Source organism: Myotis lucifugus, unplaced genomic scaffold (assembly GCF_000147115.1).
Source record: "Myotis lucifugus unplaced genomic scaffold, Myoluc2.0 scaffold_97, whole genome shotgun sequence".
Lineage (NCBI taxonomy): Eukaryota > Metazoa > Chordata > Mammalia > Chiroptera > Vespertilionidae > Myotis > Myotis lucifugus.
The window spans coordinates 317308-344556 of NW_005871145.1; the positions used below are offsets into that span (position 1 = coordinate 317308).

A 27249-nucleotide genomic window follows, 5' to 3' on the forward strand; every position below is an offset into this window, starting at 1 on the left:
ACCCGGTTAAAGCTGAACATAAGATCTTTATAAAAATTTCTTTTGTTTGGTCACATACATGTTTGCCAGTAATAGAATTATTTTCTTTGCACTGAGAAGATGTAAGATACTAGTCATTCATAAGAAAAGATGAAATACTGCCATTTGTGACAACATGAATGAACCTTGAGAATATTATGCTAAGTGAAATAAGTCAGAAAAAGCTAAGAATCATATTATTTCACTTATATGTAGTATATAAAACTGAAACTCATAGATACAGACAACAGTATGGTGGTTTCCAGAAGGAAGGAGGTGGATAGTAAGGGGTAAAGGGCCAAATACTGTATATGGTAACAGAAGATGATTTGACATTGGGTGGTGGGCACACAATGTAATATACAGATCATGTATTATAGCAACCTATACTAGGAACTTATATAACTAATGTCATCCCAATAAATTTAATGAAAAAATAGAATAAAAGAAGATATAATTTACTTTTGCAATTTGCCCAACTATCAAGGAGAAAGTAACACTCAATGATAATTAAATCTAATGCACAATATGGGGATTGGTTATGAGGCAAACATGATCTAATGTTTACATAAAACCGCCCAAATAAATGCATTTATTATGAGGTATACAAACAGATATGCATTTAAACAGAATATTTTTGGCCCTGGAAGAATCGGATATTTTATAGTTATTTGAAGCAGGACAGGGTACAGCTGTCTCCAGGCGGGGCTAGCTAGCTAGAGATGAATTCACTTTAGTCAACTTACCACAATCCAGGGTGTGGTGCTCATCTTTGCAGTCTCTGAAAACCTTTTCCAGATGGCTGAAGTTTACCAAGCTCAGAATAGCTAGTTTCATAAGCCAGGATGCCATTTTTAGTTTTCAGTGAAGAACAAAGCTGCCAAGCTTGTACTTGTGCCTATGGCACAAGTCTCTGTCTTGTTGAGGAAACCACATGGAAAAGAAATTACAATTGAAACTCTATTTGGAGAGAAAGGAATCAAAGCAGAGTAGATAATATGTGTCAGAGCCTGATGTGGTCAGTCGCAGGATTCATACAGCTTGAGGGCCTAGGCCAGGTACTACCATTTTTTTCTCCCAAGGCATTCATTGTCTTTTAAGTGAACATCTTCCTCTCTAATCACTGTATTACTTGCAGATTGATTAATTGACAGATTTTCCTTCTTTCAGTCTAAAAATATTTTGTCTCCAAAATGCCTCTTTACACATTTCATTTATCTATTATGCTCTGATTTTGTAGTTAAATTTTTAGAGTTCATAAAAATCTAGTTCTTGTCCATATGTACTGTTAGCAGAGGGAAGCGGGCCCCATCTCTATTTTTTGCTAGTTGGGGTGGGTTTCTTGCAATATCCTGAGAAAAGTAATTTTCTGAGATTTGCACGGGAGAATGAGTGGTTTTTATGTCTGTGGAATTACACCCCTGGGTTTCCAAAGTCCCATTTGCCTTTGGCCAGTCATAGAAGAAATGTAGCTGGGGCTTTGGCAGAGGTCAAATCAGAGCCAGTGTCCAGAGTTTCCATTCCATATTGGAGCAGGGTCCAGTACAGCATCAGCCTAGCTGTAGTCCATCAGTCCATTGTGGACCACATGAGTGAATGCAAGGAAGCCAAGAGTCACAAGAGTCACAAGCTAAGTGTGCCAAGAGCAGAGAGAGAGAGAGAGAGAGAGAGAGAGAGAGAGAGAGAGAGAGAACTCCTTTGTTTAGGAGGTTATGTATTCCCAAAGTTTCACGCACTTGCAGTGGTGATACCCATCTGGTCAACCATCTCTGTCCCCAATTGTGATTGACAGATAAGTGCCTTCCCTGTGTCTCCTCAGCTTTACTGGGCATGCATCTATCTTATCTTGTTCAGTCCCCTTCCCCCAGTGTTTTTCGGGGAATAGGCTGGTGGGTCCTGGGGAGTGTAAAGTTGCAGCTTTCTGGTGGAGCTGCCCAAATGACATGCCTATAATATCTGGCCTTCCCTTTGCTCCTTTCCTATTATTAATAACTAGCTAATTACAACAGTGTCAGTACCACCCACATTCACCTAATTTTTGGGTAGGTACATATGATCTCTTTCTAGCTCTCTCTCTCTCTCTCTCTCTCTCTCTCTCTCTCTCACACACACACACACTCATTCACATACTCATGACTGGTACATTAAATGGGCTCTGATGAGATTTAAAGCTTTTTTTCTAAAGATTAATAATCTCATGTTTCTAGTCTTATGCCAGAAGCCAATTCCAGCATGTCATAATTGCAAGAGTTTCATCAAAAGGTTGATGGAACTTGGGGACTCAACAAGGGCTGAGTCACATATGTTGTCACCTATTGGGAATGGCTGAAGGCATTTCCCCAAACCTGAAAAGGTATGATTGTTTGCTGCCAGATAGCTCAGGGCATCTTATTCTACATGTTATTGCCTCCTACTGGCCAAACACCTGAAAAGCCTTAGGCTAATTCCCCCAAATCTGACAATGGACTCTGTATACCAAACCCTGACCCTTTGAAGTGTATATCTCCACTTCACCTCAGGGCAATTTGTGTTAATAAAAAGCATGGGGTCCTGAGACAAGGAGGTCTTAGTTCCTTTTAGCTAAGCTCCTTTGACCCCATATGCCTTTCAAAATTATATTTTGTCTCTGGACTCTTTAAGTTACACACAGCCTTCTCCAGATTGCTGAACCTTTCTAGATGCTGGAACAAAAACCCTGGCAGTCTTACTCCTAGACAAACCTAGAACTTGCCTATTCTGCTATCCTTCACACAAATGAGGAAACACTTGTGTTTCGAGTTCCTACGCCCAGATACCTGGTTTGAATTTTTCTGAACTACAATTGAACAGGGAGAGCTTGACCGTTTTGCATGTATCCCCACATTCTCCTATCATCTTGATCTACTACTACCTTCCCTGAACATCTAAACAGCTGGGGAAAATAACCAGTTTGTATGTTTGTATGTGACCTTGGTGCTTTTATTTCATACTCACTCTTCCCATGCTTCTCTCTCCCCTTCTAATGCTGACAGCCTGTGTGCAATATAGGTTATGGGTCTGGCAGAGATGAGAGGCCTATCTTTCCCACAAGTAAAGACATTGCCTTAGCAGGCTCTTGCATTCATGGCTTGGAACAGTTATAAACTGGGTGTGGCAGCATCTCTCTTTAGTGTTGATAGACTAGATGGTGGGCACCAGTTGGAAGACAGACAAAACACATACTTTGGTACAACCACACTCTAGAAATAAACAGGCATTGGGACCTAGGGAGACCTTATGGAAGAACAGAGGTTTCATCTCTGTCTCAAAGCAAAGGTCTTCTGAAATAGAGCCATTATATCAGATGGATTTCAAAGTCAACATGTCCTTTCCATGTAGTGTCTAGGGAAAGAAAAGCCAGACTCAGAGGACCAAAGGCTTAATCTCCTACAGTGGCAGGTTACAAAACAAAAATTGCTTCTCTTGTATATTTGGAGAAAGAAGATAGCAAAATGGGGTAGAGGGAGGTGGAAAGGTTCCTTCTTAATGTGTGTTTTGGGAGATTGAATATAGTGTTTACTTTTTCAGAGTTTCATACACACTTTGCCCTATTCTCCCTGTTTTCCTCCTTGTCTCTCTACCTTTTTCATACAATCATTTTCTCCTTCTCTCATTCTCCATTTCCCACTCTTTTAATCCTTCAAACCAAGTAGTCCCATCTAAAAGTAAACAAACAGCTTAAGTGCCCATGAGCAGATGAGTGCATTAGAAAACTGTGGTACACCTACACAATGGAATACTACGCTGCTGTAAAAAGGAAGGAACTCCTACCATTTGCAACAGCATGGATGGACCTGGAGAGCATTATGCTAAGCTAAGTAAGTCAGTCAGAGAAAGATAAATATCACGTGACCTCACTCATTTGTGGAATATAATGAACAACATAAACTGATGAACAAAAACAGATCCAGAGACAGAGAAGCATCGATCAGACCGCAAACCTCAGAGGGAAGGCAGGGGAGAGTGGGGCTAAGGGGAAGAGATCAACCAAAGGACTTGTAGGCATGCATATAAGCATAACCAATGGACACAGACACTAGGGGGGGTGAGACACTACCTGGTTTGGCTCGGTGGATAGAGCATCAGCCTGAGGACTGAAGGATCCTGGGTTTGATTCCGGTCAAGGGCACATGCTTAAGTTGCAGGCTCGATCCCCAGTAGGGGATGTGCAGGAGGCAGCCGATCAATGATTCTCTGTCATCATTGATGTTTCTATTTCTCTCTCCCTCTACCTTCCTCTCTGAAATCAATAAAAATATATTCCTTTTTAAAAAAAGAACAAAGAACGGTATGAGAAAAAGCTGACCGAAGAGAGCCAAGATAAGCTTCACCCAAAAGAAGAAAGCTGAGGAGTCCTTGAAAAATAACAGGCAACTAAAAATAAGGTTTAATTAGAAATGATAGCATCTGAACTGGTTGAGAAAAGCAATGTGGCAAAAAAAGGTGCTCTGAGATTAACACCAGCTTCCCTAGTTTCACATAGTTCTCTGTGTACAGTGGAGTTTTCTGCAGCAAGTTGAGCTCTCAGGCATCTGTGGACACTAGCTTTGCAGTGGTCACCATCTAAAGGCTGAAATGTCCTTTCCCCTCAGGTACACATAAAATGTATTGCAAAACATTTTAATGCTTCCAGAAGGGACATGGCAAAGTGGGCATGAAATTAGCAGGGACAAAAATTCCATGACAACCATGACTCCAGCCAGGTTTCCTGCTTGAGCAGGGTTTGGGGCAGCATTTTGCAGTATACAGGACTATACATTAGCTTCCCTGCCTATGCAAGGTGGGAAAACAGCCTTCAAGGCTGGCAGGGCTAATTGTTGGGATCTCAAACCAGGCAAAACTGTGCACCAAGCTCCCTGGACAGACAGGACCACTGGTCAGCTCTGTAGAAGGTCAAAGTCACTGGCTGGTCTTTTGGCTCAAGTGCTGCTGAGCTATGCAGGTGCTCTGGCCAGGTTTCCTAGTCAGATGAGCCAGGGGATACACTCAGCAGTAGGTGGGGCTATGAGTTAGCTTCCTTGCCTGGGAAGACTGTGTTGGGGGCCCATAGGTGGTGTATTATAGTAAGAATTTGCAGATTTTGACCTGCTGAATGAAGAGGCAGAATTCATCCACATGGGGTTGACAGGTATCTCATTCAGTATCCAAGCTCTCACTTTGGAAAGGTAAGAACCCCTAGGTTGTTTTGATTAAAGGCACAGTTTCAATATACTCACATAAAGAAAGTAAATTACCAGACTTTTCACTGACAGATTCTGGATATTGGAAGTAGGGGTGCAACGAGCCAGGGGTTGGGTAGTTCTCCATCCCAGATCATGAGTGAGCAGGAGATAGAGAATCTTCCCACCAGGTCAGTAGAACATTTCCCTTGTTTCCAGTGCTCATTGGAGGAAAAAAAAATGGCACATTTGAGAACTGTAATGTTATTATTTCACCTGAGTCAGCAATGCATTCTCTTGTCTCTTTCTGATTTTAGGAACAAGCCAATGATTTATGGAAGAAATATTACAGAGATCACCCATTTCATCCTCCTGGGATTCTCAGATTTTCCCAGAATCATAGCAGGGCTGTATGTTGTATTCCTGTTGATCTACATTATGACTCTGACTTGGAACCTGAGCCTCATCATCCTATAAGAATCACTTCCCACCTCCAAATGCCCATATACTTCTTCCTTAGTAATCTGTCTTCATAGATATCTGCTATGTGACTTCCACAGCCCCTAAGATGCCGTCGAACTTCTTCCAGGAGCAGCAAACGATAATCTTTGTGGGCTGTGCTGTTCAGTACTTTGTCTTTTCAACCATGGAAGTGAGTGAGTCTTATGTCATGACAGCCATGGCTTATGACGGATATGCTGCCATTTCTAACCTACTTCTCTGTTCATCAATCATGTTGCCTAACCTCTATGTTTCAATTGTGCTTGGGTCCTATTTGGCTGGACTTTCTGTTTCTATATCCCAATTGTGTGCCATACTTCAGCTCCACTTCTGTGGGCCTAATGTCATCCACCACTTCTTTGGTGACATATTTCAACTGGTAGTCCTGTCCTACACTGACACTTTCTTTGTACAACTCATGATGGCTATATTGACACTGATCTTTGGAATAATAAATGCCCTAGTTATCATGACATCCTATGTCTATATTGTCTTTTCCATCATGAAGATCACTTTAGCTAAAGACAGGTCCAAGGCTTTCACCACCTGTGCTTTTTATACCTCGGATATGTTTGTCTACTTGAGTTCCAGCTCTGGTATTTCCTCCAGGTTCAACAGATTTGCATTGGTCTTCTACAGTGTGGTGATTCCCACACTGAATCCCTTGATTTACATCTGAGGAACAAGGAAATCAAAGATTCCTTGAAGAGGTTGTAAAAGAAGAGAGGGTATTACTGAGGTCAATAGTCCTGAGATTTTTGACAGATCTGTCTCATCAGAATCACCTTAATTCACAATAATATGCACATTAATGGAGTGTAATAAAATTCATACCAGCTTTTAACAAAGAAGGCTTAATTAGGCACAGATAACATGCCCAAATGGAACCACAGCTGACTTGTGGCTACACAAACACAGTATCGTTAAGTCCTGGGGATTCATTACTTTCCCCCTACACCTGCAGTTACCTCACCATTTATTAATCTACCTGCAAATATATGTGAAACATCAAGGTTTAGATACTTGTTGCTTCTTTTTTGACTCTGAGATTGATCTCTGTTCCATCTCAGGCCTCTGAGCTTAAAGGAGAGATACCCAGCAGAGGCCCCCAGGGATGTAGAAACCTTGTCTTCCAAATATTCTGATGCAGCATAGTCCAGACATGGTGGGATCAATGTTTGTTCTGCTTCTGACCATAATGGAAATGAATAGAGAGAGTGGATATGTTTTTGTACAGAAACAAATCTATACATTTGGCCCAGTTGTGCCTCCTGGAAAAACATGGCTGAGATAGTTAATATTTCTTACAGCATCTTTTAGTGCTAATAATCCAATATTTTTTTTGGTCACATCTTAGTCTCAACCAGCTATAGTCTAAGAAGGAGTAGGTGATTTGAATCATAAGGAGGAATGCAATGAAGTATGTGGTTCCTTCAGTTCCATTTACTTGAGTCCAATGGTATAATTTCTTGCATCTGGTGGCCGTTGCTGATTTCTAATAGAGGAGGATATTAAAAATCCATGTCACAGCCAATAGCAATTTCTGATACTGTGGGACTCAAACTTCTTTTTATCTCCCCCATTAAGTCTTGAAATTTTCCCTTGGTTTTATAGTGAGTGGGATTACACTGCCAAGTTATTTCTGATATTTTAATCATTTGTTCAATTTGATGTGAGGAGACTTGTGAGGGAACTCATTGTAATAACAGAGCTACTGAATATTCAATATTGGAAAGACTAAGAACAAAGAAGGAAAACTGCCATAATTCTTTTCTATAGACTGTGTTCAATGGTTTATATCCTAGAGATTTGTGGTTGTATGGAGTGATATGATGGATGGAGTAGAATGGTTATAGTTATTTTAATGTTGATATTTTTCAGGAAACCTCAATGGTTATGAGAGGAAATAGATAGTGGTTTAGTCAGAGTTCTTATCTCTGGCCAGTTATTGCTATCTGAGGAGGAAATAAAGGTCGTGGTCATAGTGGTCTGGTTAAAAAGAGGAACAAGGTGTGTAACAAGATTTGGCAGATTGTCCATACTTGAACAAACTGATATAAAATAGGTATTATTATCTTTATATATAGTACTTGGAGATTCATTGGATTTTTAATCAATGTTTTGGGGGTTTCAATTTTAACGAGTCACATGAATTACTCTGTTTAATTAAGGATTATAAGTAAAAAGTAGTTGAAGCCTTTGCTAAATATTCCATGAAATTCCACATGTACAGGATTGAGAAAAGGGGATTGTTGAACCTCTGGGAGAGAACATGTGGGTTTAACACATGCCAAGGATACTGTAATATGAATAAAGAATATTTGCTTCATCACCCCATGTAGGTATAGGTTTGTTCTTTGACACATTGCTCTTTCAAATGTGTGAAAATGTATGGGATGCCTGTCCCCAAGGGGCCATGAGGGATTTGAACTTTGTTAGATATTAGTGGGGGATACTTCCACAATGTTTCACAGATGTACCTCTTGATGGGTTCAGATGAGCTCAGGGAGGTGATGAATAGGAACTGCTGATGGTAATTAGAAATTAATATTCTGGGACTGCTGTGCATGGGTGAGGTTGCTGAGAACTGCTGTCTTCCAGGAACTGTCTCCATGGGCTTCTGTTGAGAACAATTAGCTAGAGCTACTGATAATAAATGCCATTAAAGTACTATTTTAAAGAAAAAAAATGGGGAAAATAAAACACAGTTATTCAGACTTTCACCTGAAGAACATTTAGACCAATGGGTACCTTGCGAAGGGATCGTTTTCTTTATTTCTTTTTCAGATGTTTTGTTGTTAGTGTTTGGAAACGCAACTAATTTCTCTATGTTGATTTTATACTTTGCAACTTTACTGAATTTACTGTCTAATTCTAACAGCTTTGGTGAAGTGTTTAGGATAATATATATATATATATATATATAAAATCACCACATGCAAATACATAATTTTACTTCTTTTTTCTCCAATTTGGATGCCTCTTATTTCATTATCTCGCCTTATTGCTCTAGTTCTATGTTGAATAAGAGTGGTGGGAGTGGTTATCCTTAATTTGTTCCAGATTTTAGAGGAAAATATCTGTGTCTTTTCCTATTGAGTATGATGTCAGCAGTGGGTTTGTCATATATTGCCTTTATTATGTTGAGATATGTTTCTTTTATCCACAAGTTATTGAGAGTTTTTATCATGAAGGAATGTTGTGTGTTGTCAAATGGTTTTTCTACTCTATTGAGATGATCATGTGATTTTTACTTGTAATTTATCAATGAGTTATCACATTTATTGATTTGTGTTTGTTGAAACATTTAAAAATATTTTTTTTGATTTCAAGGAAGAAGGGAGAAGGAGAGAGAAATATAAACATCAATGATGAGAGAGAATCATTGATTGGCTGCCTCTTGCACACCCCATACTGGGAATTGAGCCCACAACGTGTGCATGTGACCTGACTGGGAATCAAACCATGACTTCCTGGTTCATAGGTCAATGTTCCACCACTGAGCCACCCATGCCAGGCTGTTGAACCCTTTTTGCATCCCAAGGATAAATCCCAGTTGATAATGGTGCATAATACTTTTAATGCATTGTTGAATTCGATTTGCTTATATTTTGCTGAGAATTTTTGCATCTATATTCATGAGGGATATCGAGCTAGAGTTTTATTGATTGTAGTTTCCTTTCTTTCTTTGGTATCAGGGAAATATTGATCTCATAAAATGTGTTAGGGACTCTTTCACTTTCTAAAGATGTGTGTTTATTGCTGTTAACCTGTAAGCATTATATATTGGGTGTGTGGAAACATAACTTATTTAGTTTACATGTTTCCAAGCCAAGAAGAACTATAGCACATTATTGAGAGACTGCTAGGAATCCCTCAAAGATTCAGTCCCAATTGGTGAAGATACTAATATGATCCCAGTTTGGTAAAAATCCTATATAATAAACGGGTAATATGCAAATCAACCAAATGGCAGAACGACACTTGCTGTGATGCTTACTGACCACCAGGGGGCAGATGCTCAATGCAGAAGCTGCCCCCTGGTGGTCAGTGCGCTCCCACAGAGGGAGCGTTGCTCACCGAGAAGCCAGGCTCCTGTGGGGAGCAGGCCTAAGCTATCAGTCAGACATCCCCTGAGGGCTCCTGGACTACGAGGGGGTGCAGGCCGGGCTGAGGGACCACCCGAGTGCATGAATTTTGTGCACTGGGCCTCTAGTATGAACAGAAAATGGAGATATTACAATCATTATATTAGTAAAAACAATTTTATAACATGAATTAAGTACTTCCAAGCACTGGGCAGGTATTATTTTATTTAAGTTCACCACAACCCTTTTAGGTAGTTGTGCTATTATTGCCTTCATTTTAATAAATACCAAGGCACAGTGAGATGAAGTAAAAAGTCAGGGTCACAGAACTCATAACTAAGTAAGATAGAATTCAACTCAGGTAAGTCTGTCCAGAGCCTGAGCACATAATCACCAAAACCATAATGAATGATTGTTCTGATAAAGACCTTAAATTTTGGGTGACCATACAACCTGGTTTGCTTGGGACAATTTTTCTTATTGTCCTGACATGGTTATTAATAACTCTCCTTTTCATGACCAAAGTTGTTGAGTTTGGATAATGAATGATATGATCACCCTGTGTTGAGAGTTCCTCCCAGATGTCATAATACTGAAAGTCTAGAAAGGAAAATTGGAACTTGCTTCAATTAGGTCATGAGGGCACATGAAAGTGTGGAGAAATGGAATCAGCTGGGAGCATTTCTCATTTTCTCCATCCATCACTCTAGAGAGTAATTAACTGAAAATGGTGCTTTCTGTTAATTGTCTCTTCTCTTTCCACACTGGACCCCAAGGAGACACTTAAGAGAATTCTTATTTGGAAGTACCTCTCTCGCAGCAATGGCTAGCAGGAACCATGGCCAAAAAGCCCAGAGCCTAGGGGAAGTAAATGTCTTCATCCTGAATGCTCATATGATGTCTATATCCTCTAATTCCTGGAATAACTCTATGCACATTTAGATATCTAGAGTGCAGTCAACATTCAGGTCCAGCAGAAGGCAGCTGTGGGGGCAGCACCTCCCAGATTTCTACAAGACACCTGTTGGAATATCTACAAGAATACCTGGGTGAGTAAAATAGAAATAGCTTTCTTTCTTTATATTTGGCTTCTCTTTCACTCTTGCAATCCTGTTCTTCTATGCCCTCAAACCAGCAAGCTCATATATTCAGGTTTGATGACCATTTTATCTTTTCATTTTCTCACAGTAGCCATGCTCCATATCCTCTATCCAGTGAGATTCTTTGAATTTTAACAAAACCCCAGGCATTTGAATGAAAAGAAAACCATCTAACATGGGATTTCAGGCATTAGTAAGTAGGTGGATTGAGGATTAGAGGGCATGGAGATTTGCTGATAGCTCACCAACTGGGTCAAGGAGCCCTACATTTTAACCACCAAATGATCTATTTTTCCCCCTGTAAAAGATTTTTATTTAGCAAAATACCTTTATGATATAATCATTATTATTTATTATTAATATAATAATTCTCATTTTTGATAACTTACTAGGTGACGAGCACTCTATTATATACTTTACATACCATCCTAAAATAGGTTTTCACAAAAACCCTATGAAATGATGAACATTCTTCCCTTACAGATTAAGAAATGAGGTACAGAAAATTTTTTGTATGATTAGATTTATTGTTTTCTTTTTATACTCAGTACAACTTGTTGATAAAACCATTTTGGCCTCAAGTTTTCTTCAAGGGAAGACTTTTACTACTGATTCAAATTTTTTTAGTGTTTATAGAATATTCAAATTTTCTATTCTTACTTGAGTCAGTTTTGGCAAGTTATATTTTTTACATTTTATTTAAGTTTTAAAATTTATTGATGTAATATTGCTTAGAGTATTCTCTTATTACCTTTATAATATCTCCAGGATCCCCATTTTCATTGTTTTAAAATTTTTTGTTTTGTCTTGGTGTCATCAGATCTAGCAAAAATCAAATTTGATTTTCTTGTATTATTTTAAAATTATATCTAGAGTGCAGTCAACATTCAGGTCCAGCAGAAGGCAGCTGTGGGGGCTGCCTTTAATATAAAAATTTTTGTTCTTTCCTCTGTAAGAATTATGATCAGATCATGTGTTTTCTTTAATCTTTTATATGCACTTAAGACAACTGTATCTCCCTACATACATTTTAAGTTAAATCTACAAGATTTGTTAAGTGTTCTCACCAAAAAAAGAAATAATAATTATGTGACATGATAGAGGTGTTAGCTAAAGTTATGATGGTAATCATACTGTAATATATAAATGTATCAAATCAATACATTGTACATTTTAAACTTATATAATGTTTATATGTCAATTATACTTCAATTAAAAATCTACAAGATCTGCCGAAACCGGTTTGGCTCAGTGGATAGAGCGTCGGACTGCGGACTGAAAGGTCCCAGGTTCAATTCCTGTCAAGGGCATGTACCTTGGTTGCAGGCACATCCCCAGTAGGAGATGTGCAGGAGGCAGCTGATCGATGTTTCTCTCTCATCGATGTCCTAACTCTCTCTCTCCCATCCTCTCTGTAAAAATCAATAGAATATATTTTTTTAAAAAAATCTACAAGATCTGATAAATAGTATGTCTCAATATATTTAAGTTTTAAACGTTTTATAATTTCTATTATAATTTATTATTTGACTTCTTAATAGTTTATAAATATATAATTGGTTTTTAATTATGTTTCTTAGTTATAAATTTTTTATTGATTTGTAACAATAAATGAACAATAGTCTGATAATGTTATCTCTAAGACCAACCCTTTAACCCTTTAACATTTAAACTTTAAGTTTTTCACAAACCAAAGGAGAGCTTCAAAATTGTATTAGAAAGCTATTTCTAGGAGGGAGGTAAAGGAGGGGAATGGGAGATATCTGTAATACTATCAACAATAAAAATATATATTTTAAAAAAGGAAGCTATTCCTTAGTGACATCACTTCATACAATACTATATGCATGGCAGGGACTGTATATAATGGAACTAATTTAACCTCAAAGAGCCCTCTGAGATAGGTCCTATTGTTATTGTCATCCCTATTTTACAGATAAAGTAACAGGCAGAAAGATCATAGATAATCTCTTCAGAGTTAAAAAGCTCACAGATAGCAGAGCCACAATCCAAAACCAGCCATATGACATCTAAGGCCATGCTCTTAGTCACTAAGCTTTCCACAGGAGTTATAACCCCATTACTAATATCCTAAAATTTCCAAAGCACCGGTTTAAATGTTTTTTTTAAATGTCAATATACTTTATTTTGTGTTTAAAGAATCTGATGGGTTAGTAATGAAAAGTGTAATTATCCTCTTTTATATGTGGGAAAATTGACTCGTAAAACCATTAGAGCTATTCAGAGGCAAATTTACCCAGGGTTGTGTCATCTAAAATGGCTCACTATTTCTCTTGACTCTATGTTAAGTGTGGGTAGAAGGTCGTTTATTTTAATAGAAATTGAGATAACAACTGACTGAGAGATTTATTCTCTTCTCTGCCTACAGATTCTAGGATCACCAGTGCAATGACTGGGAGAAGGAACAGTACAATGATTATAAAGTTCATTCTCTTGGGATTCTCTGAATTTCCAAAGCTCACCATTGTCCTCTTTTCAATATTCCTAGGGATCTACCTGATGACAGTGGCCTGGAATGTGGGCCTCATCATTCTCATCAGGACTAACTCCAATCTGCACACACCTATGTACTTTTTCCTCAGTTACTTGTCCTTGTTGGACATATGCTATGTTTCTACTACTGTCCCCAGGATGCTCTCAGACTTCTTCATGAAGCACAAATTCATCTCTTTTATGGGGTGCACCATGCAATACTTCTTCTTCTCTGGCCTGGCTCTGACTGAATGCTGTCTCCTGACAGCCATGGCTTATGACAGATATGCTGCCATTTGTAATCCTCTGCTTTACACAACCATCATGTCCCCCACCCTCTGTGTGCAGATAGTGGCAGCATCTAGTGTAACTGGATTCTTTGGCTCATCTATCCAAGTGTGTGCCTTACTTCAGCTGCATTTCTGTGGGCCAAACATCATCAACCATTTCTTTTGTGACTTGCCCCAGCTGCTAATCCTATCCTGCTCTGACACCTTTTTTTTCCAAGTCATGTTGTCTGTGATCACAGTAATATTTGGGGTCTCATCTGCCCTCATTATTATGATATCCTATGGTTATATTGTTGCCACCATTCTGAAGATCACTTCAGCTGAAGGCAAGTCCAAAGCCTTCAACACCTGTGCTTCTCACCTGACCGCAGTGACCCTCTTCTTTGGCTCAGGTATCTTTGTTTATCTGTATCCTAATTCTGGCGATTCTCTGAGTCAAAACAAGTTGGCATCAGTATTATACACTGTTGTAATCCCTATGCTAAATCCATTGATCTACAGCCTGAGGAACAAGGAAATCAAAGGTGCCCTAAACAGATGGAAGAAGAGAATCTTCTTCTGCTGTTACTAATGATGACATTTATTTCAAGTGTACAGTGTAGTAAAATGTCACCTAAACCTTGACCTACTACAGCTCTTCTAATTGTGGGCTGAGTTACAGTTTCCTCACTCTTCTAATGGAAACCCACAAGTGGCACAGGGACAGGAAAATGCACGAGAAGTATCTGGAAGCTCAATATGTCATCCAGCATCAGTTATGACCTAATACATCAATAGGCCAAGCAATCCACAAGTATTTTTGCAGTTAGTAGAGGTGGTGTGCCCCATCACCCTCAATAGTCTATCCCTACCTAACATATACTACCTTAAGGACCACAGATGTCAGTACTGATCAAGGCTGTCAGGAGACCAACCAGCCTCCTCATAGCATCTCATTGTAGGTAGGGCAAAGATTGGTATTAGTACACAGAGATCTTTTTTAAAAAAGAATTGCCTAAATAATTGTGTTAGTTCTCCTACTTAACCTATTTTTTATTGGTGGGATTTATGGATTAATTTCTTCACTTGTGAGTTTGTTCAAAGCAAAGTAACCATACCAGATCAAAGATTTGTCAACTTCACGCAAAAAGAAATTTGTTGTAATAGGAATGCTTACAGTTTGTCATATTTAATATTTGATTGACAAATTGGCTCATTAGGGATCCCTAGACAATTCTTTGTCTGCTATTGCTATAGCATCACCTTTGTTCTTCCATCTTCACTATGTAACTAGAAAAGGGAATTAGGAACTGGCACTGTAGGGCACATATCCCTGTGCAGAAATTTATGATGAATGACAAAGAATCAGAGACTAAATAGTCATGATAGAGACTCAGTAATTAGACAGACCCTTGGACAAAACTGTGTGTTTCCCCTTCTGTACCTACATATGATTAACATTTTTGCATTAGTCATCTTTTTAAAGACACAGGAGTACTTTATGTGGTATTGTCCTAGGGGAAAATGGTCTGCATCTCTTAATTTTATTATTAGTGTAGATGTTCTGGGTTTCTCAGCTGCTAACAAAACTGAGCACCATGATTGAGAATGTTAGGGCTCTGAGATAAGGAGATCAAAAAAGTTGTATTTTCTTTGCTGTGTTAGCAGAAGAGACTGGGGTTTAGTAGCTTTTAGGATTCTGAGAATAGGTTAAAAGCTCCTAATCAGCACTGATTGCTGATTGTTTGCACTGTTTATCACTATACATCTCAATTTTTTTATATTCTAAATGTGGAAGATAATGCTATATATACCTGTATCCCATTTTGCATAAGTGCCCTAATATTTTATTTCAGTGAGTGAAAGTAGATGTCTAAAAGTGAAGATAAAAGTGAGGTTTGGAAAGGTTCCTAAGTTTCTTAAACTGAGAGCATGCAGGGGAGTGGATCGATGGACGGCTACTCCTATGCAAGAGCAGCTTCAAGAGGGTTAACTTAAGTGAAAGAGGCAGGCACAAAGGACCACATGTTGTATGATTCCATTTTAATTAAACCTTCAGATAGGCAGATCTGTAGAGACAGAAAGTAGATTAGTGGTTGCCTAGGAATGAAGGAGAGGAGAGGAATGGGAGTGACTGCTAGTGGGTATGGCGCTTCTTTTGATGAAACTATTCCAAAATTAGGTTGTGGAAATGATTGCAAAATTCTTAATATGATAAAAAGTTACTGGATCATATGCTTTGAAAGGGTAAATTTTAGAATATGTGAAGTATACCTCAATAAAGCTGTTTAAGAAAAAAAAAAAAGAGGCTGGGCAGGTGTATAGGACCAAGGGTGACATTCATGGGAAGGCACCATGTCTATTGTGGGTGTTCCTTTGTGATTTGATAATGAAAGAGAAAAAGGAAGTGAACCATGGAGGTAAAATTCCTTGGAAAATCAAAATCAAATGAAACACTAACCCATCTCTGTTCCTGAGGGAAGTAATCATATACAAAACAAACTTCCCTTCTTCATATCAACAATAAAACGATACACTTAAACTAACAAACCTAGTCAACTTGCATCCTTGTTTGACTTCATAGCCCTACACAGTCTCGGACCTCAGATTCTGTTAGAATTGATCAATATTGTCAGGATTCTTGCAATTCCCTCAGCCGTTGCGCTGTGGCATGGTCCAGATAGATCATTCACCAAGAGGACACTTAATGAACAAGTAGAGGTTCTTGGAACAGGACTGAGCCAAATGCAGAATTCAGGAGGAGGAGAGGCCAGCAGCCCCTTTTGGTCAGAAGTAGAAACGAAGAGATTCACCATACGTTTCTTCTTCTTTTTTTTTTTTTAGAAAGATTTTTTTTTTATTGCTAAAAGTATTACAAAGGGTATTACATTCTTCTTAATAGCATTTCTCTTTATGCATTTGCAGTACCGCTTGACTTGTACTGATTAGAGTTATATATGGATTGCCAGAACTATATTGCATGGCTATAAAGATGATCAAATTAACCAATTAATATGAAGTGGTAAGTAAAATGGAACTTTTGTTTTGTTTTGTTTTTAATAATATATTTGTGTGTTTTTTAAAAATACATTTTTATTGATTTCAAGAGGAAGGAAGAGGGAGAGAGAGATAGAAACATCCACAATAAGAGAGAATCATGGATCTGCTGCCTCCTGCATGTCTGCCACTGGTGATAGAGCCCACAACCCGGGCATGTGCCCTTGACCAGAATCGAACCTGGGACCTTTCAGTTGTCAGGGCTGGCGCTCTATCCACTGAGCCAAACTGGCTAGGGTTGGAACAATGTTTTATATATGTATATTATTTATTTATTTTAATATATTTTTTATTGATTTCAGAGAGGAAGGGAGAGGGAGAAAGAGATAGAAACATCACTGACAGGAGAGAATCATTGATTGGCTGTCTCCTGCATGCCCTACATTGGGGATCGAGCCTGCAACCTGGGCATGTGCCCTGATTGGGAATCGAACCATGACCCCCTGGTTCATAGGTCGATGCTCAACCACTGAGCCACACTGGCTAGGCTATATGTATATTTTTAAATGATGAGACACCAAAATGTGAAATCCTGATAGACTTTTGTTAACCATTAGAGGGAGATCCATTGCAAGCCTGTAGTAACTGAGAAGTTAACGGACAAGGCGGGCAGTAGATGGATCTGGCTAGTGATAGTGATGATATTGACTTGAGTGTGTGTAACTCTTTTCAGTTTATAGCCACAAATATTGGATCATGACAGCTTGGCTATAAGCCCCTCATCTGATAGATGAGGGAGCAGGACCTCAGCTCACATTTGCTGATGGGACCTAGCAAACAGGCAGCAGATGAGGGACAAGGCAAACAAACGTATCATTCAAGAAGAGGGAATGTTAACATCTCTCCCACAGTGGTCCACGCAGGATACTCCTTTTCCCTCAATCACTGCCACTTCAGCTGGAACTATCGCTTCAAATATTTGGGCACGCATATCTGAGAGAGGCTGAATACACCCAGCTTTACTTAGTGCCCCAGGGATAGGAATTCTTCTCTCTAATAGATCTCTTCATGTGGAGGGTTCACAACTTCTTTGTCAGTCCCTTCTATCTTTGGATAAAGATAAGAAAATCCTTGCTATAAGAAAGTTTGTCTTTGAACTAAGCAACAATTTCTTTCCCAGCAAAAGGGACATTACAGTCTCCTCCCTCCATACTTCATACAATGCAGAAAAGGGTGACATTTTGTGTGAAGAGGTGTGTGGGGCTAAAGGATTCCAATATTCTTCCTTACCCTGTTCTGGAGGAAGACAGTAAGCAGAGAACCCAGTTTGGGTGTTCAGACTTCCGATCTACAGAACTGAGATAATATGTCTATTGCTTTATGTTGCTAAATTTGAGCTAATTCATTATGCAGCAACAGCAAGCTAATACTCTCATTGCATATTTTCATTTGCTTCTCTATAAAAATACCCATTTCTGAACTTTTGCAGTTGATATCTGATTAAGCTATTCTTATTTTTTTAAGTTTCTTTGTAGAAGAGTTGTGCTATTCGATTAAGGAAACAGTCACTGAGCTTCTATTTGATGCCAGGCACTGGAATACAAAGATGATTAAGAAATAAAAACCTTAAAAGACTTCAAAGAGGAATAGTACAATTAGACACACAACTATTATCTGAGTCAGAAAGCAATGGAAGCCATGAGGGCATAACAAATACAAGCTATGAGAGTTCAGAAGAGGGAGAAATGATATCCATATGAGGGTGTCAAGAAAGGTTATCATGAGGTGGCTGTGAGAACTATGACAAGAAATCAACATGAGGCTCAAGAAGTAGATGCCTTTGTGGGGTTGGAGACCACATTTAAATAGCAGCTATCATCAATAATCAAAGTCTGGGAATTATACTGGAAAGAGAAGAAAATAGTGAGGTGTGGTGGTAGGAAACACTTGGAGCCAGGGTGATGGACTCATGAACTTGGGAGGGCCTGAGGATCAAGAAGTCACCAAGAATAGATTTGGTGAATTGCACAGTAAAAACAAAACAAAACAAACAAACCAAACAAAGCAGAAAATTTTGATAAAGGTACATTTTAGAGTTTGAGATTTTAAAATCAAGCATTTTCCAATTATGGTGAGGTTTGGGATGGGGCTGCCATATCATCTAACTGGGAAACTGGGATGGCATGGAGTGTGAAGTCAGTGGAGGTATAGAGGTCAAGACTGTGTGCAGCGAGGGAATTTGGAGGGGCATTCACCTTGAAACCATTTGATTTATCTTTCTGGTTGCCCTTAAACATACAGGGCTAAATAAATGTTTACTTGAGAAGCACAGAGAATGAAATAATCACAATGAGGTGAGGTCCATCTAGAAATATTTCAAGAGCTCAAAATCTGGTCTTGAAGAGAGGCAGTACCACTCCTGGCCATGTGTGGTTTCTCTTAAGCTGATTACCCAAACACGTTGGTGACCAACTTGAGAAGAGTGATGTCTTGAGACCTTAATAAAAGACATAATATGAGTAGTGCACAGAGGAAACCTGTTGGCTCCCCCATCTTTCTATGTGCCACATATGAAAGAGAGAATTTCAAGACTAATCAATTTTTTCAAGATGAATTAATGATTCAGTAAAATAAATAGATACTGGATGACCCATAGCTATCTTCTCCTTTCTTCCTCTATTCCCTCCCCACACTATCAATATCCACATAGAAGGATGTGTCCACTATTCATCTGGCTTTTTATGGCCTCTCATAGACAAGACCTTTTCTACCATCTGGGAACCAGCTGGATAGTCCTCGCCAGCAAATATTTATCAACCTAACGTCCTGCCTCCAACCACAGCAGCCGCTTCTTCTTGAAATTGAGCCCTGCTGACAAAATGCTACTTTTAAGATCAAGCAAGTTCAGGGCAGTTGCATATTTATCAGGTCACATCAGCTCTTGCTGGTTTTCAGGTCTATTTAAAGGGCCAACTCAATGTCGCAATGCACAGGAGTTAATTAGATGTGTGATTCCTAGTGGCTCCAGGGTTGTCAGTGTTCCTGGTCTCAGAAAGGCTTCTGTAGGAGAGGCTTGGAGAGGGCTCTCTCAGCAGGACAGCTAGGAGGTTTTCCAGAAGAGGTTCTACCTTTCTCATCACTCCAAACAGGACTGAAGGATCAGAATATCTTTAAATAATAAACAGTAAAAAAGAATAAACAATAGACACTGTGTGGAGGGCCACACCTGCTCAACACATGTGGTAGGGCAACTATTTTCTGGTTTTTATCATGCTGGTTTATCAATATATTCTAAGACTTAGAATGAATTTCTGAGAACACCTTCATTTATCCTGGATCGAGGAAAATAATTAAACTTCTATGTCATTTTCAATGAGCTAAAAACAACTGTTTACAAAGACAGACAAGACCAGCTTTAAGCAAAAGTATGAAGTCCTATAACTTTGTCCTTTGTGCCAGTCCCTCTGGTTTTAAACCCCTCCCTTCCCAATTTTGGGTTCCTTGCGTTTCCCACTACCACTTCCCTCTGTGTTCTCATGCAGCCTTCCTTGGTCCCTGGTGACTGAGGCACAGGCTTACACTCTGGCTCTGCCAATGACTGATTGTGACCTGGTGAGCAGGCATGACTGAGAACCTCTGTTTCAGAGCACCCCTCTCCATGGCCTTCAGTCTCCAAACCTGCTTCAGTTTCCCAGTCTTGAGAATTCTTCCTCTGACATTGCCAGATGCTGTACCTATGTTTCCATTTCCTTCTCTTCTTTCACTGCTAAATTGGCACCACACTTTCTTTAGTTCCCCCTGAGCACCACTCCACATACCCCATCTGTGATTTACAGGCTATTGACACTGTGCTGAGGAGATTACACTTTCCTTCCTTCTTGCCCCATCCAATGGTCTTTTCATTCATGTGTTCTTTTTCCTCTTTGATTTCCATGCCATGTTCAACTAGCATCAGTGGGTAGTGAGGGCCTTGAGGATTAGGATAAGAACTTGAATGTCATCAGGTTATGAATGAACAATAACAAACTAACAAATATTCTCAAGCCAGGAGCAACATGAATGGATCTGTGCTTTAGGGAGGGCCCTCTGCATGGAGAGAGTGTGAAGACAAAAAGACCAATTAGAAGATTTTGGAAGATCATGAACAATGGGGTTAAAACTGCCTGACAAAAAGAAGTTGGGGTGGAGATGTCAAGAGGCCTCATTGATTCTACTGATGATATTTATGTTCTGTAAATATGAAAGAAAAAGAGAATCCTTTCTGAAATTTTGCCTTGGGGAGAAGGACGGAGGGAGAGAGGGAAGGAGAGAAGCAAGAATTAAAAACACACCACAATCATGCCAGGCCAGTGGGCTCAGAGTTTGAGCATTGACTTATGAACCAGGAGATCAAGGTTTGATTCTGAATCAGGGCACATGCCTGGGATGTGGGTTCAATCCCCAGCAGGGGGCGTACAGAAGGCAGCTGATCAATGATTCTCTATTTGTTGCTAGTTGGGGTGGATTTCTTGCAATATCCTGAGACTTGCACGGGAGAATGAGTGGTTTTTATGTCTGTGGAATTACACCCCTGGGTTTCCAAAGTCCCATTTGCCTTTGGCCAGTCATAGAAGAAATGTAGCTGGGGCTTTGGCAGAGGTCAAATCAGAGCCAGTGTCCAGAGTTTCCATTCCATATTGGAGCAGGGTCCAGTACAGCATCAGCCTAGCTGTAGTCCATCAGTCCATTGTGGACCACATGAGTGAATGCAAGGAAGCCAAGAGTCACAAGAGTCACAAGCTAAGTGTGCCAAGAGCAAAAAGAGAGCGAGAGCGAGAGTGAGCGAGCGAGAGAGAGAGAGAGAGAGAGAGAGAACTCTTTTGTTTAGGAGGTTATGTATTCCCAAAGTTTCATGCACTTGCAGTGTTGATGCCCATCTGGTCAACCATCTCTGTCCCCAATTGTGATTGACAGACAAGTGTCTTCCCTGTGTCTCCTCAGCTTTACTGGGCATGCATCTATCTTATCTTGTTCAGACCCCTTCCCCCAGTGTTTTTCAGGGAATAGGCTGGTGGATCCCTGGGGAGTGTAAAGTTGCAGCTTTCTGGTGGAGCTGCCCAAATGACATGCCTATAATATCTGGCCGTCCCTTTGCTCCTTTTCTATCTATACTAATAAAAGGGTAATATGCTAACTAGATAGGACATCTTCTGGACATCCTTCTGGACAAAGCCACAGTGGTGGGAGCTGAGCATAGGCAGTTAGGGGCAATCAGGACTGCAGGGGAGAGCAGTTAGTAGTGATCAGGCTGGCAGGGGAGGGCAGTTAGTGGGCAATCAGGTCATCAGGGGAGCAGTTAGGGGGCAATCAGGATGATGGGGGAGCAGTTAGGTGGCGATCAGGCTATTGGGGAGCAGTTACAGAGAGATCAGGCTGGCAGGCAGAGGCAGTCAGGCGCGATCAGGGCGGCAGCCAGAGGAGGGTTGGGGCAATCAGGCAGGCAGGGGAGCAGTTAGGGGCATCGGGTCAGCAAGCAGATGTGTTTAGGGGAGATCAAGCATGCAGGCAGAGGTGGTTAGGAGCGATCAGGCAGGCAGGCAGGTGAATGGTTAGGAACCAGTGGTCCCGGATTGTGAGAGGGATGTCCCCCGAAGAGTCCCAGATTGGAGAGGGTGCAGGCCAGGCCGAAGGACCCCCCACCCCTATGCATGAATTCCATGCACCGGGCCTCTAGTTATTAATAACTAGCTAATTACAACAGTGTCAGTACCACCCACATTCACCTAATTTTTGGGTAGGTACATATGATTACACACACACACACACACACACACACACACACACACACACACAGTCATTCACATACTCATGACTGGTACATTAAATGGGCTCTGATGAGATTTAAAACTTTTTTCTAAAGATTAATAATCTCATGTTTCTAGTCTTATTGCTAGACAAACCTAGAACTTGCCCATTCTGCTATCATTCATACAAATGAGGAAACACTCCTGTTTCGAGTTCCTATGCCCAGATACCTGGTTTGAATTTTTCTGACCTTCAGTTGAGCAGGAAGAGACTGATTGTTTTGCATATAAGGAGTTATACCATGTATCCCCACATTTTCCTATCATCTTGATCTATTGCTACCTTCCCTGAACATCTAAACAGCTGGGGAAAATAACCAGTTTGTATGTTTATATGTGACCTTTGTGATTTTATTTCATACTCACTCTTCCCATGCTTCTCTCTCCCCTTCTAATGCTGACAGCCTGTGTGCAATACAGGTTATGGGTCTGGCAGAGATGAGAGCCCTATCTTTCCCATAGGTTAAGGCATTGCCATAGCAGGCTCTTGTAATCATGGCTTGGAACAGTTATAAACTGGGTGTGGCAGCATATCTCTTTACTGTTGGTAGACTAGATGGCGGGAACCATCTAGTTGGAAGACAGACAAAACACACACTTTGGTACAACCACACTCTAGAAATAAACAGGCATTGGGACCTAGGGAGACCTTATGGAAGAACAGAGGTTTTATCTCTATCTCAAAGCAAAGGTCTTCAGAAATAGAGCCAGATATCAGATGGATTTCAAAGTCAACATGTCCTTTCCATGTGGTGTCTAGGGAAAGAAAAGCCAGACTCATAGGACCAAAGGCTTAATCTGCTTCAGTGGCAGGTTACAAAACAAAAATTGCTTCTCTTTTTGTATATTTGGAGAAAGAAGATAGCAAAATGGGGTAGAGGGATGTGGAAAGGTTCCTTCTTAATGTGTGTTTGGGGAGATTGAATATAGTGTTTACTTTTTCAGAGTTTCATACACACTTTGCTCTATTCTCCCTGTTTTCCTCCTTGTCTTTCTACCTTTTTCATACAATCATTTTCTCCTCTCATTCTCCATCGTCCACTCTTTTAACCCTTCACACCAAGTAGTCCCATCTAAAAGTAAACAAACAGCCTAAGTGCCCATCAGCAGATGAGTGGATTAGAAAACTGTGGTACATTTACACAATGGAATACTACGCTGCTGTAAAAAGGAAGGAACTCCTACCATTTACAACAGCATGGATGGACCTGGAGAGCATTATGCTAAGCTAAATAAGTCAGTCAGAAAAGATAAATATCATGTGATATCACTCATTTGTGGACTATAATGAACAACATAAACTGATGAACAAAAACAGATCCAGAGACAGAGAAGCATCGATCAGAGCGCAAACCTCAGAGGGAAGGCAGGGGAGAGTGGGGCTAAGGGGGAGAGATCAACCAAAGGACTTGTAGGCATGCATATAAGCATAACCAATGGACACAGACAATGGGGGTGGGGGGTGAGGACACTAGTTGGTTTGGCTCGGTGGATATAGTGTCAGCCTGAGGACTGAAAGATCCTGGGTTCGATTCCAGTCAAGGGCACATGCCTGGGTTGCAGGCTCGATCCCCAGTAGGGGCTGTGCAGGAGGCAGCCGATCAATAATTCTCTCTCATCATTGATGTTTCTATCTCTCCCTCTACCTTCCTCTCTGAAATCAATAAAAATATATTTCTTTTTTAAAAAAGAAAAAAGAACGTTATGAGAAAAAGCTGACCGAAGAGAGCCAAGATAAGCTTCACCCAAAACAAAAGAAGAAAGCTGAGGAGTCTTTGATAAATAACAGGCAACTAAAAATAAGGTTTAATTAGAAATGATAGCATTTGAACTGGTTGAGAAAAGCAATGTGGCAAAAAAAGGTGCTCTGAGATTAACACCAGCTTCCCTAGTTTCACATAGTTCTCTGTGTACAGTGGAGTTTTCTGGGGCAAGTTGAGCTCTCGGGCATCTGTGGACACAAGCTTTGCAGTGGTCACTATCTAAAGGCTGAAATGTCCTTTCCCCTCAGGTACACATAAAATGTATTGCAAAATATTTAAAGCTTCCTGAAGGGACATGACAAAGTGGGCATGAAATTAGGAGGGACAAAAATTCCATGATAACCATGACTCCATCTGCTGGAAGTCAATTCCAGCATGTTCATTAGGGCTGAATCATCTGGAGTGGCAAGGGCATTTCCCCAAAACTGAAAAGGCAAGATTGCTTGCTCCCTGACAGCTCAGGACATCTTAATCTACATGTTATTGCCTCCTCCTGGCAAAACATCTGAACAGCCAGAGGCATTTCCTCAAATCTGACAATGGACTGTGTATAGGAAACCCTAGCCTTTGAAGTGTATATCTCCACCTCACCTCAGGACAATTTGTGTTAATAAAAATCATGGGGTCCTGAGACCGGGACATCTTAGAGTTTCTTTAGCTAAGCTCCTCTGACCCCCAAATGCCTTCCAAAATTATATTTCGTCTCTGGACTCTTACTTAAGTTGCACACAACCTTTCTCCAGATTGCTGAACCCTTCTAGATGCTGGAACAAGAACCCTGGCATCCAGCCAGATTTCCTGCTTGAGCAGGGTTTGGGGCAGCATTTTGCAGTATACAGGACTATACATTAGCTTCCCTGCCTATGCAAGGTGGGAAAACAGCCTTCAAGGCTGGCAGGGCTCATTTTTGGCATCCCAAACCAGGCAAAACTGTGCACCAAGCTCCCTGGACAGACAGGACCACTGGTCAGCTCTGTAGAAGGTCAAAGTCACTGGCTGGTCTTTTGCCTCAAGTGCTGCTGAGCTATGCAGGTGCTCTGGCCAGGTTTCCTAGTCAGATGAGCCAGGGGATACACTCAGCAATAGGTGGGGCTATGAGTTAGCTTCCTTGCCTGGGAAGACTGTGTTGGGGCCCATAGGTGGTGTATTATAGTAGGAATATGCAGATTATGACCTGCTGAATGAAGAGGCACAGTTCATTCACATGGGGTTGACAGGTATCTCATTCAGTATCCAAGCTCTCACTTTGGAAAGGTAAGAACCCCTAGGTTGTTTTGATTAAAGGCACAGTTTCAATATACTCACACAAAGAAAGTAAATTACCAGACTTTTCACTGACAGATGCTGGAAATTGGAATGAGCCAGGGGTTGGGTAGTTCTCCATCCCAGAACATGAGTGAGCAGGAGAAAGAGAATCTTCCATCCAGGACAGTGAAACATTCCCCTTGTTTCCAGTGCTCATTGGAGGAAAAAATGTCACACCTGAGAACTGTAATGCTATCATTACACCTGAGTCAGCTATGCATTCTCTTGTTTCTTTCTGATTTTAGGAACAACAAGCCAATGATTTGTGGAAGAAGTATTACAGAGATCACCCATTTCATTCTCCTGGGATTATCAGATTTTCCAAGAATCATAGCAGGGCTGTGTGTTGTATTCCTGTTGATCTACATTATGAGTCTGACTTGGAACCTGAGCCTCATCATCCTAATAAGAATCAACTCCCACCTCCAAATGCCCATATACTTCTTCCTTAGTAATCTGTCTTCATAGATATCTGCTATGTGACTTCCACAGCCCCCAAGTTGCTGTCGAACTTCTTCCAGGAGCAGCAAACGATAATCTTTGTAGGCTGTGCTGTTCAGTACTTTGTCTCTTCAACCATGGAAGTGAGTGAGTCTTGTGTCATGACAGCAATGGCTTATGACGGATATGCTGCCATTTGTAACCCACTTCTCTATTCATCAATCATGTTGCCTACCCACTATGTTTGAATTGTGCTGGGATCCTATTTGGCTGGACTTTCTGTTTCTATATCCCAATTGTGTGCCATACTTCAGCTCCACTTCTATGGGCCTAATGTCATCCACCACTTTTTCTGTGACATATTTCAACTGGTAGTCCTGCCCTGCACTGAAACTTTCTTTGTACAACTCATGATGGCTATATTGACACTGATCTTTGGAATAATACATGCCCTAGTTATCATGACATCCTTTGTCTATATTGTCTGCTCCATCATGAAGATCACTTTAGCTAAAGACAGGTCCAAGGCTTTCACCACCTGTGCTTTTTATACCTCGGGTATGTTTGCCTACTTGAGTTTCAGCTCTGGTGTTTCCTCCAGGTTCAACAGATTTGCATTGGTCTTCTACAGTGTGGTGATTCCCACACTGAATCCCTTGATTTACATCTAAGGAACAAGGAAATCAAAGATTCCTTGAAGAGTTTGCAAAAGAAGAGAGGGTATTACTGAGGTAAACAGTCCTGAGGTATTTGACAGATATATCTCATTGGAATCACTTTAATCCACAATAATATGCACATTAATGGTGTGTAATAAAATTCACACCAGCTTTGAACAAAGAAGGCTTAATTAGGCACAGATAACATGCCCAAATGGAACCACAGCTGACTTGTGGCTACACAAACACAGTATCGTTAAGTCCTGGGGATTCATTACTTTCCCCCTACACCTGCAGTTACCTCACCATTTATTAATCTACCTGCAAATATATGTGAAACATCAAGGTTTAGATACTTGTTGCTTCTTTTTTGACTCTGAGATTGATCTCTGTTCCATCTCAGGCCTCTGAGCTTAAAGGAGGGATACCCAGCAGAGGCCCCCAGGGATGTAGAAACCTTGTCTTCCAAATATTCTGATGCAGCATAGTCCAGACATGGTGGGATCAATGTTTGTTTTGTTTCTGACCATAATGGAAATAGATAGAGAGAGGGTATATGTTTTTGTACAGAAACGAATCTATACAATTGGCCTAG

The 27249-nt window shown here is 40.3% G+C and overlaps 1 protein-coding gene and 2 pseudogenes across 1 annotated transcript; all 3 read left to right on the forward strand.

Moving 5' to 3' along the window:
* Positions 1–5522: 5522 nt before the first annotated feature.
* Positions 5523–6434, forward strand: LOC102438931 (annotated as a pseudogene).
* Positions 6435–13293: 6859 nt separating this feature from the next.
* On the forward strand, positions 13294–14238 carry LOC102439248 (olfactory receptor 1440-like). The gene has a single exon (XM_006092021.1). The coding sequence runs from the start codon at positions 13294–13296 to the stop codon at positions 14236–14238; it is 945 nt and encodes a 314-aa protein (XP_006092083.1).
* Positions 14239–25812: 11574 nt separating this feature from the next.
* On the forward strand, positions 25813–26725 carry LOC102439549 (annotated as a pseudogene).
* Positions 26726–27249: the final 524 nt, after the last annotated feature.

Coding starts and splice junctions, on each gene's coding strand:
- LOC102439248 (XM_006092021.1), top strand. CDS start 13,294: ATGACTGGGAGAAGGAACAGTACAATGATTATAAAGTTCATTCTCTTG.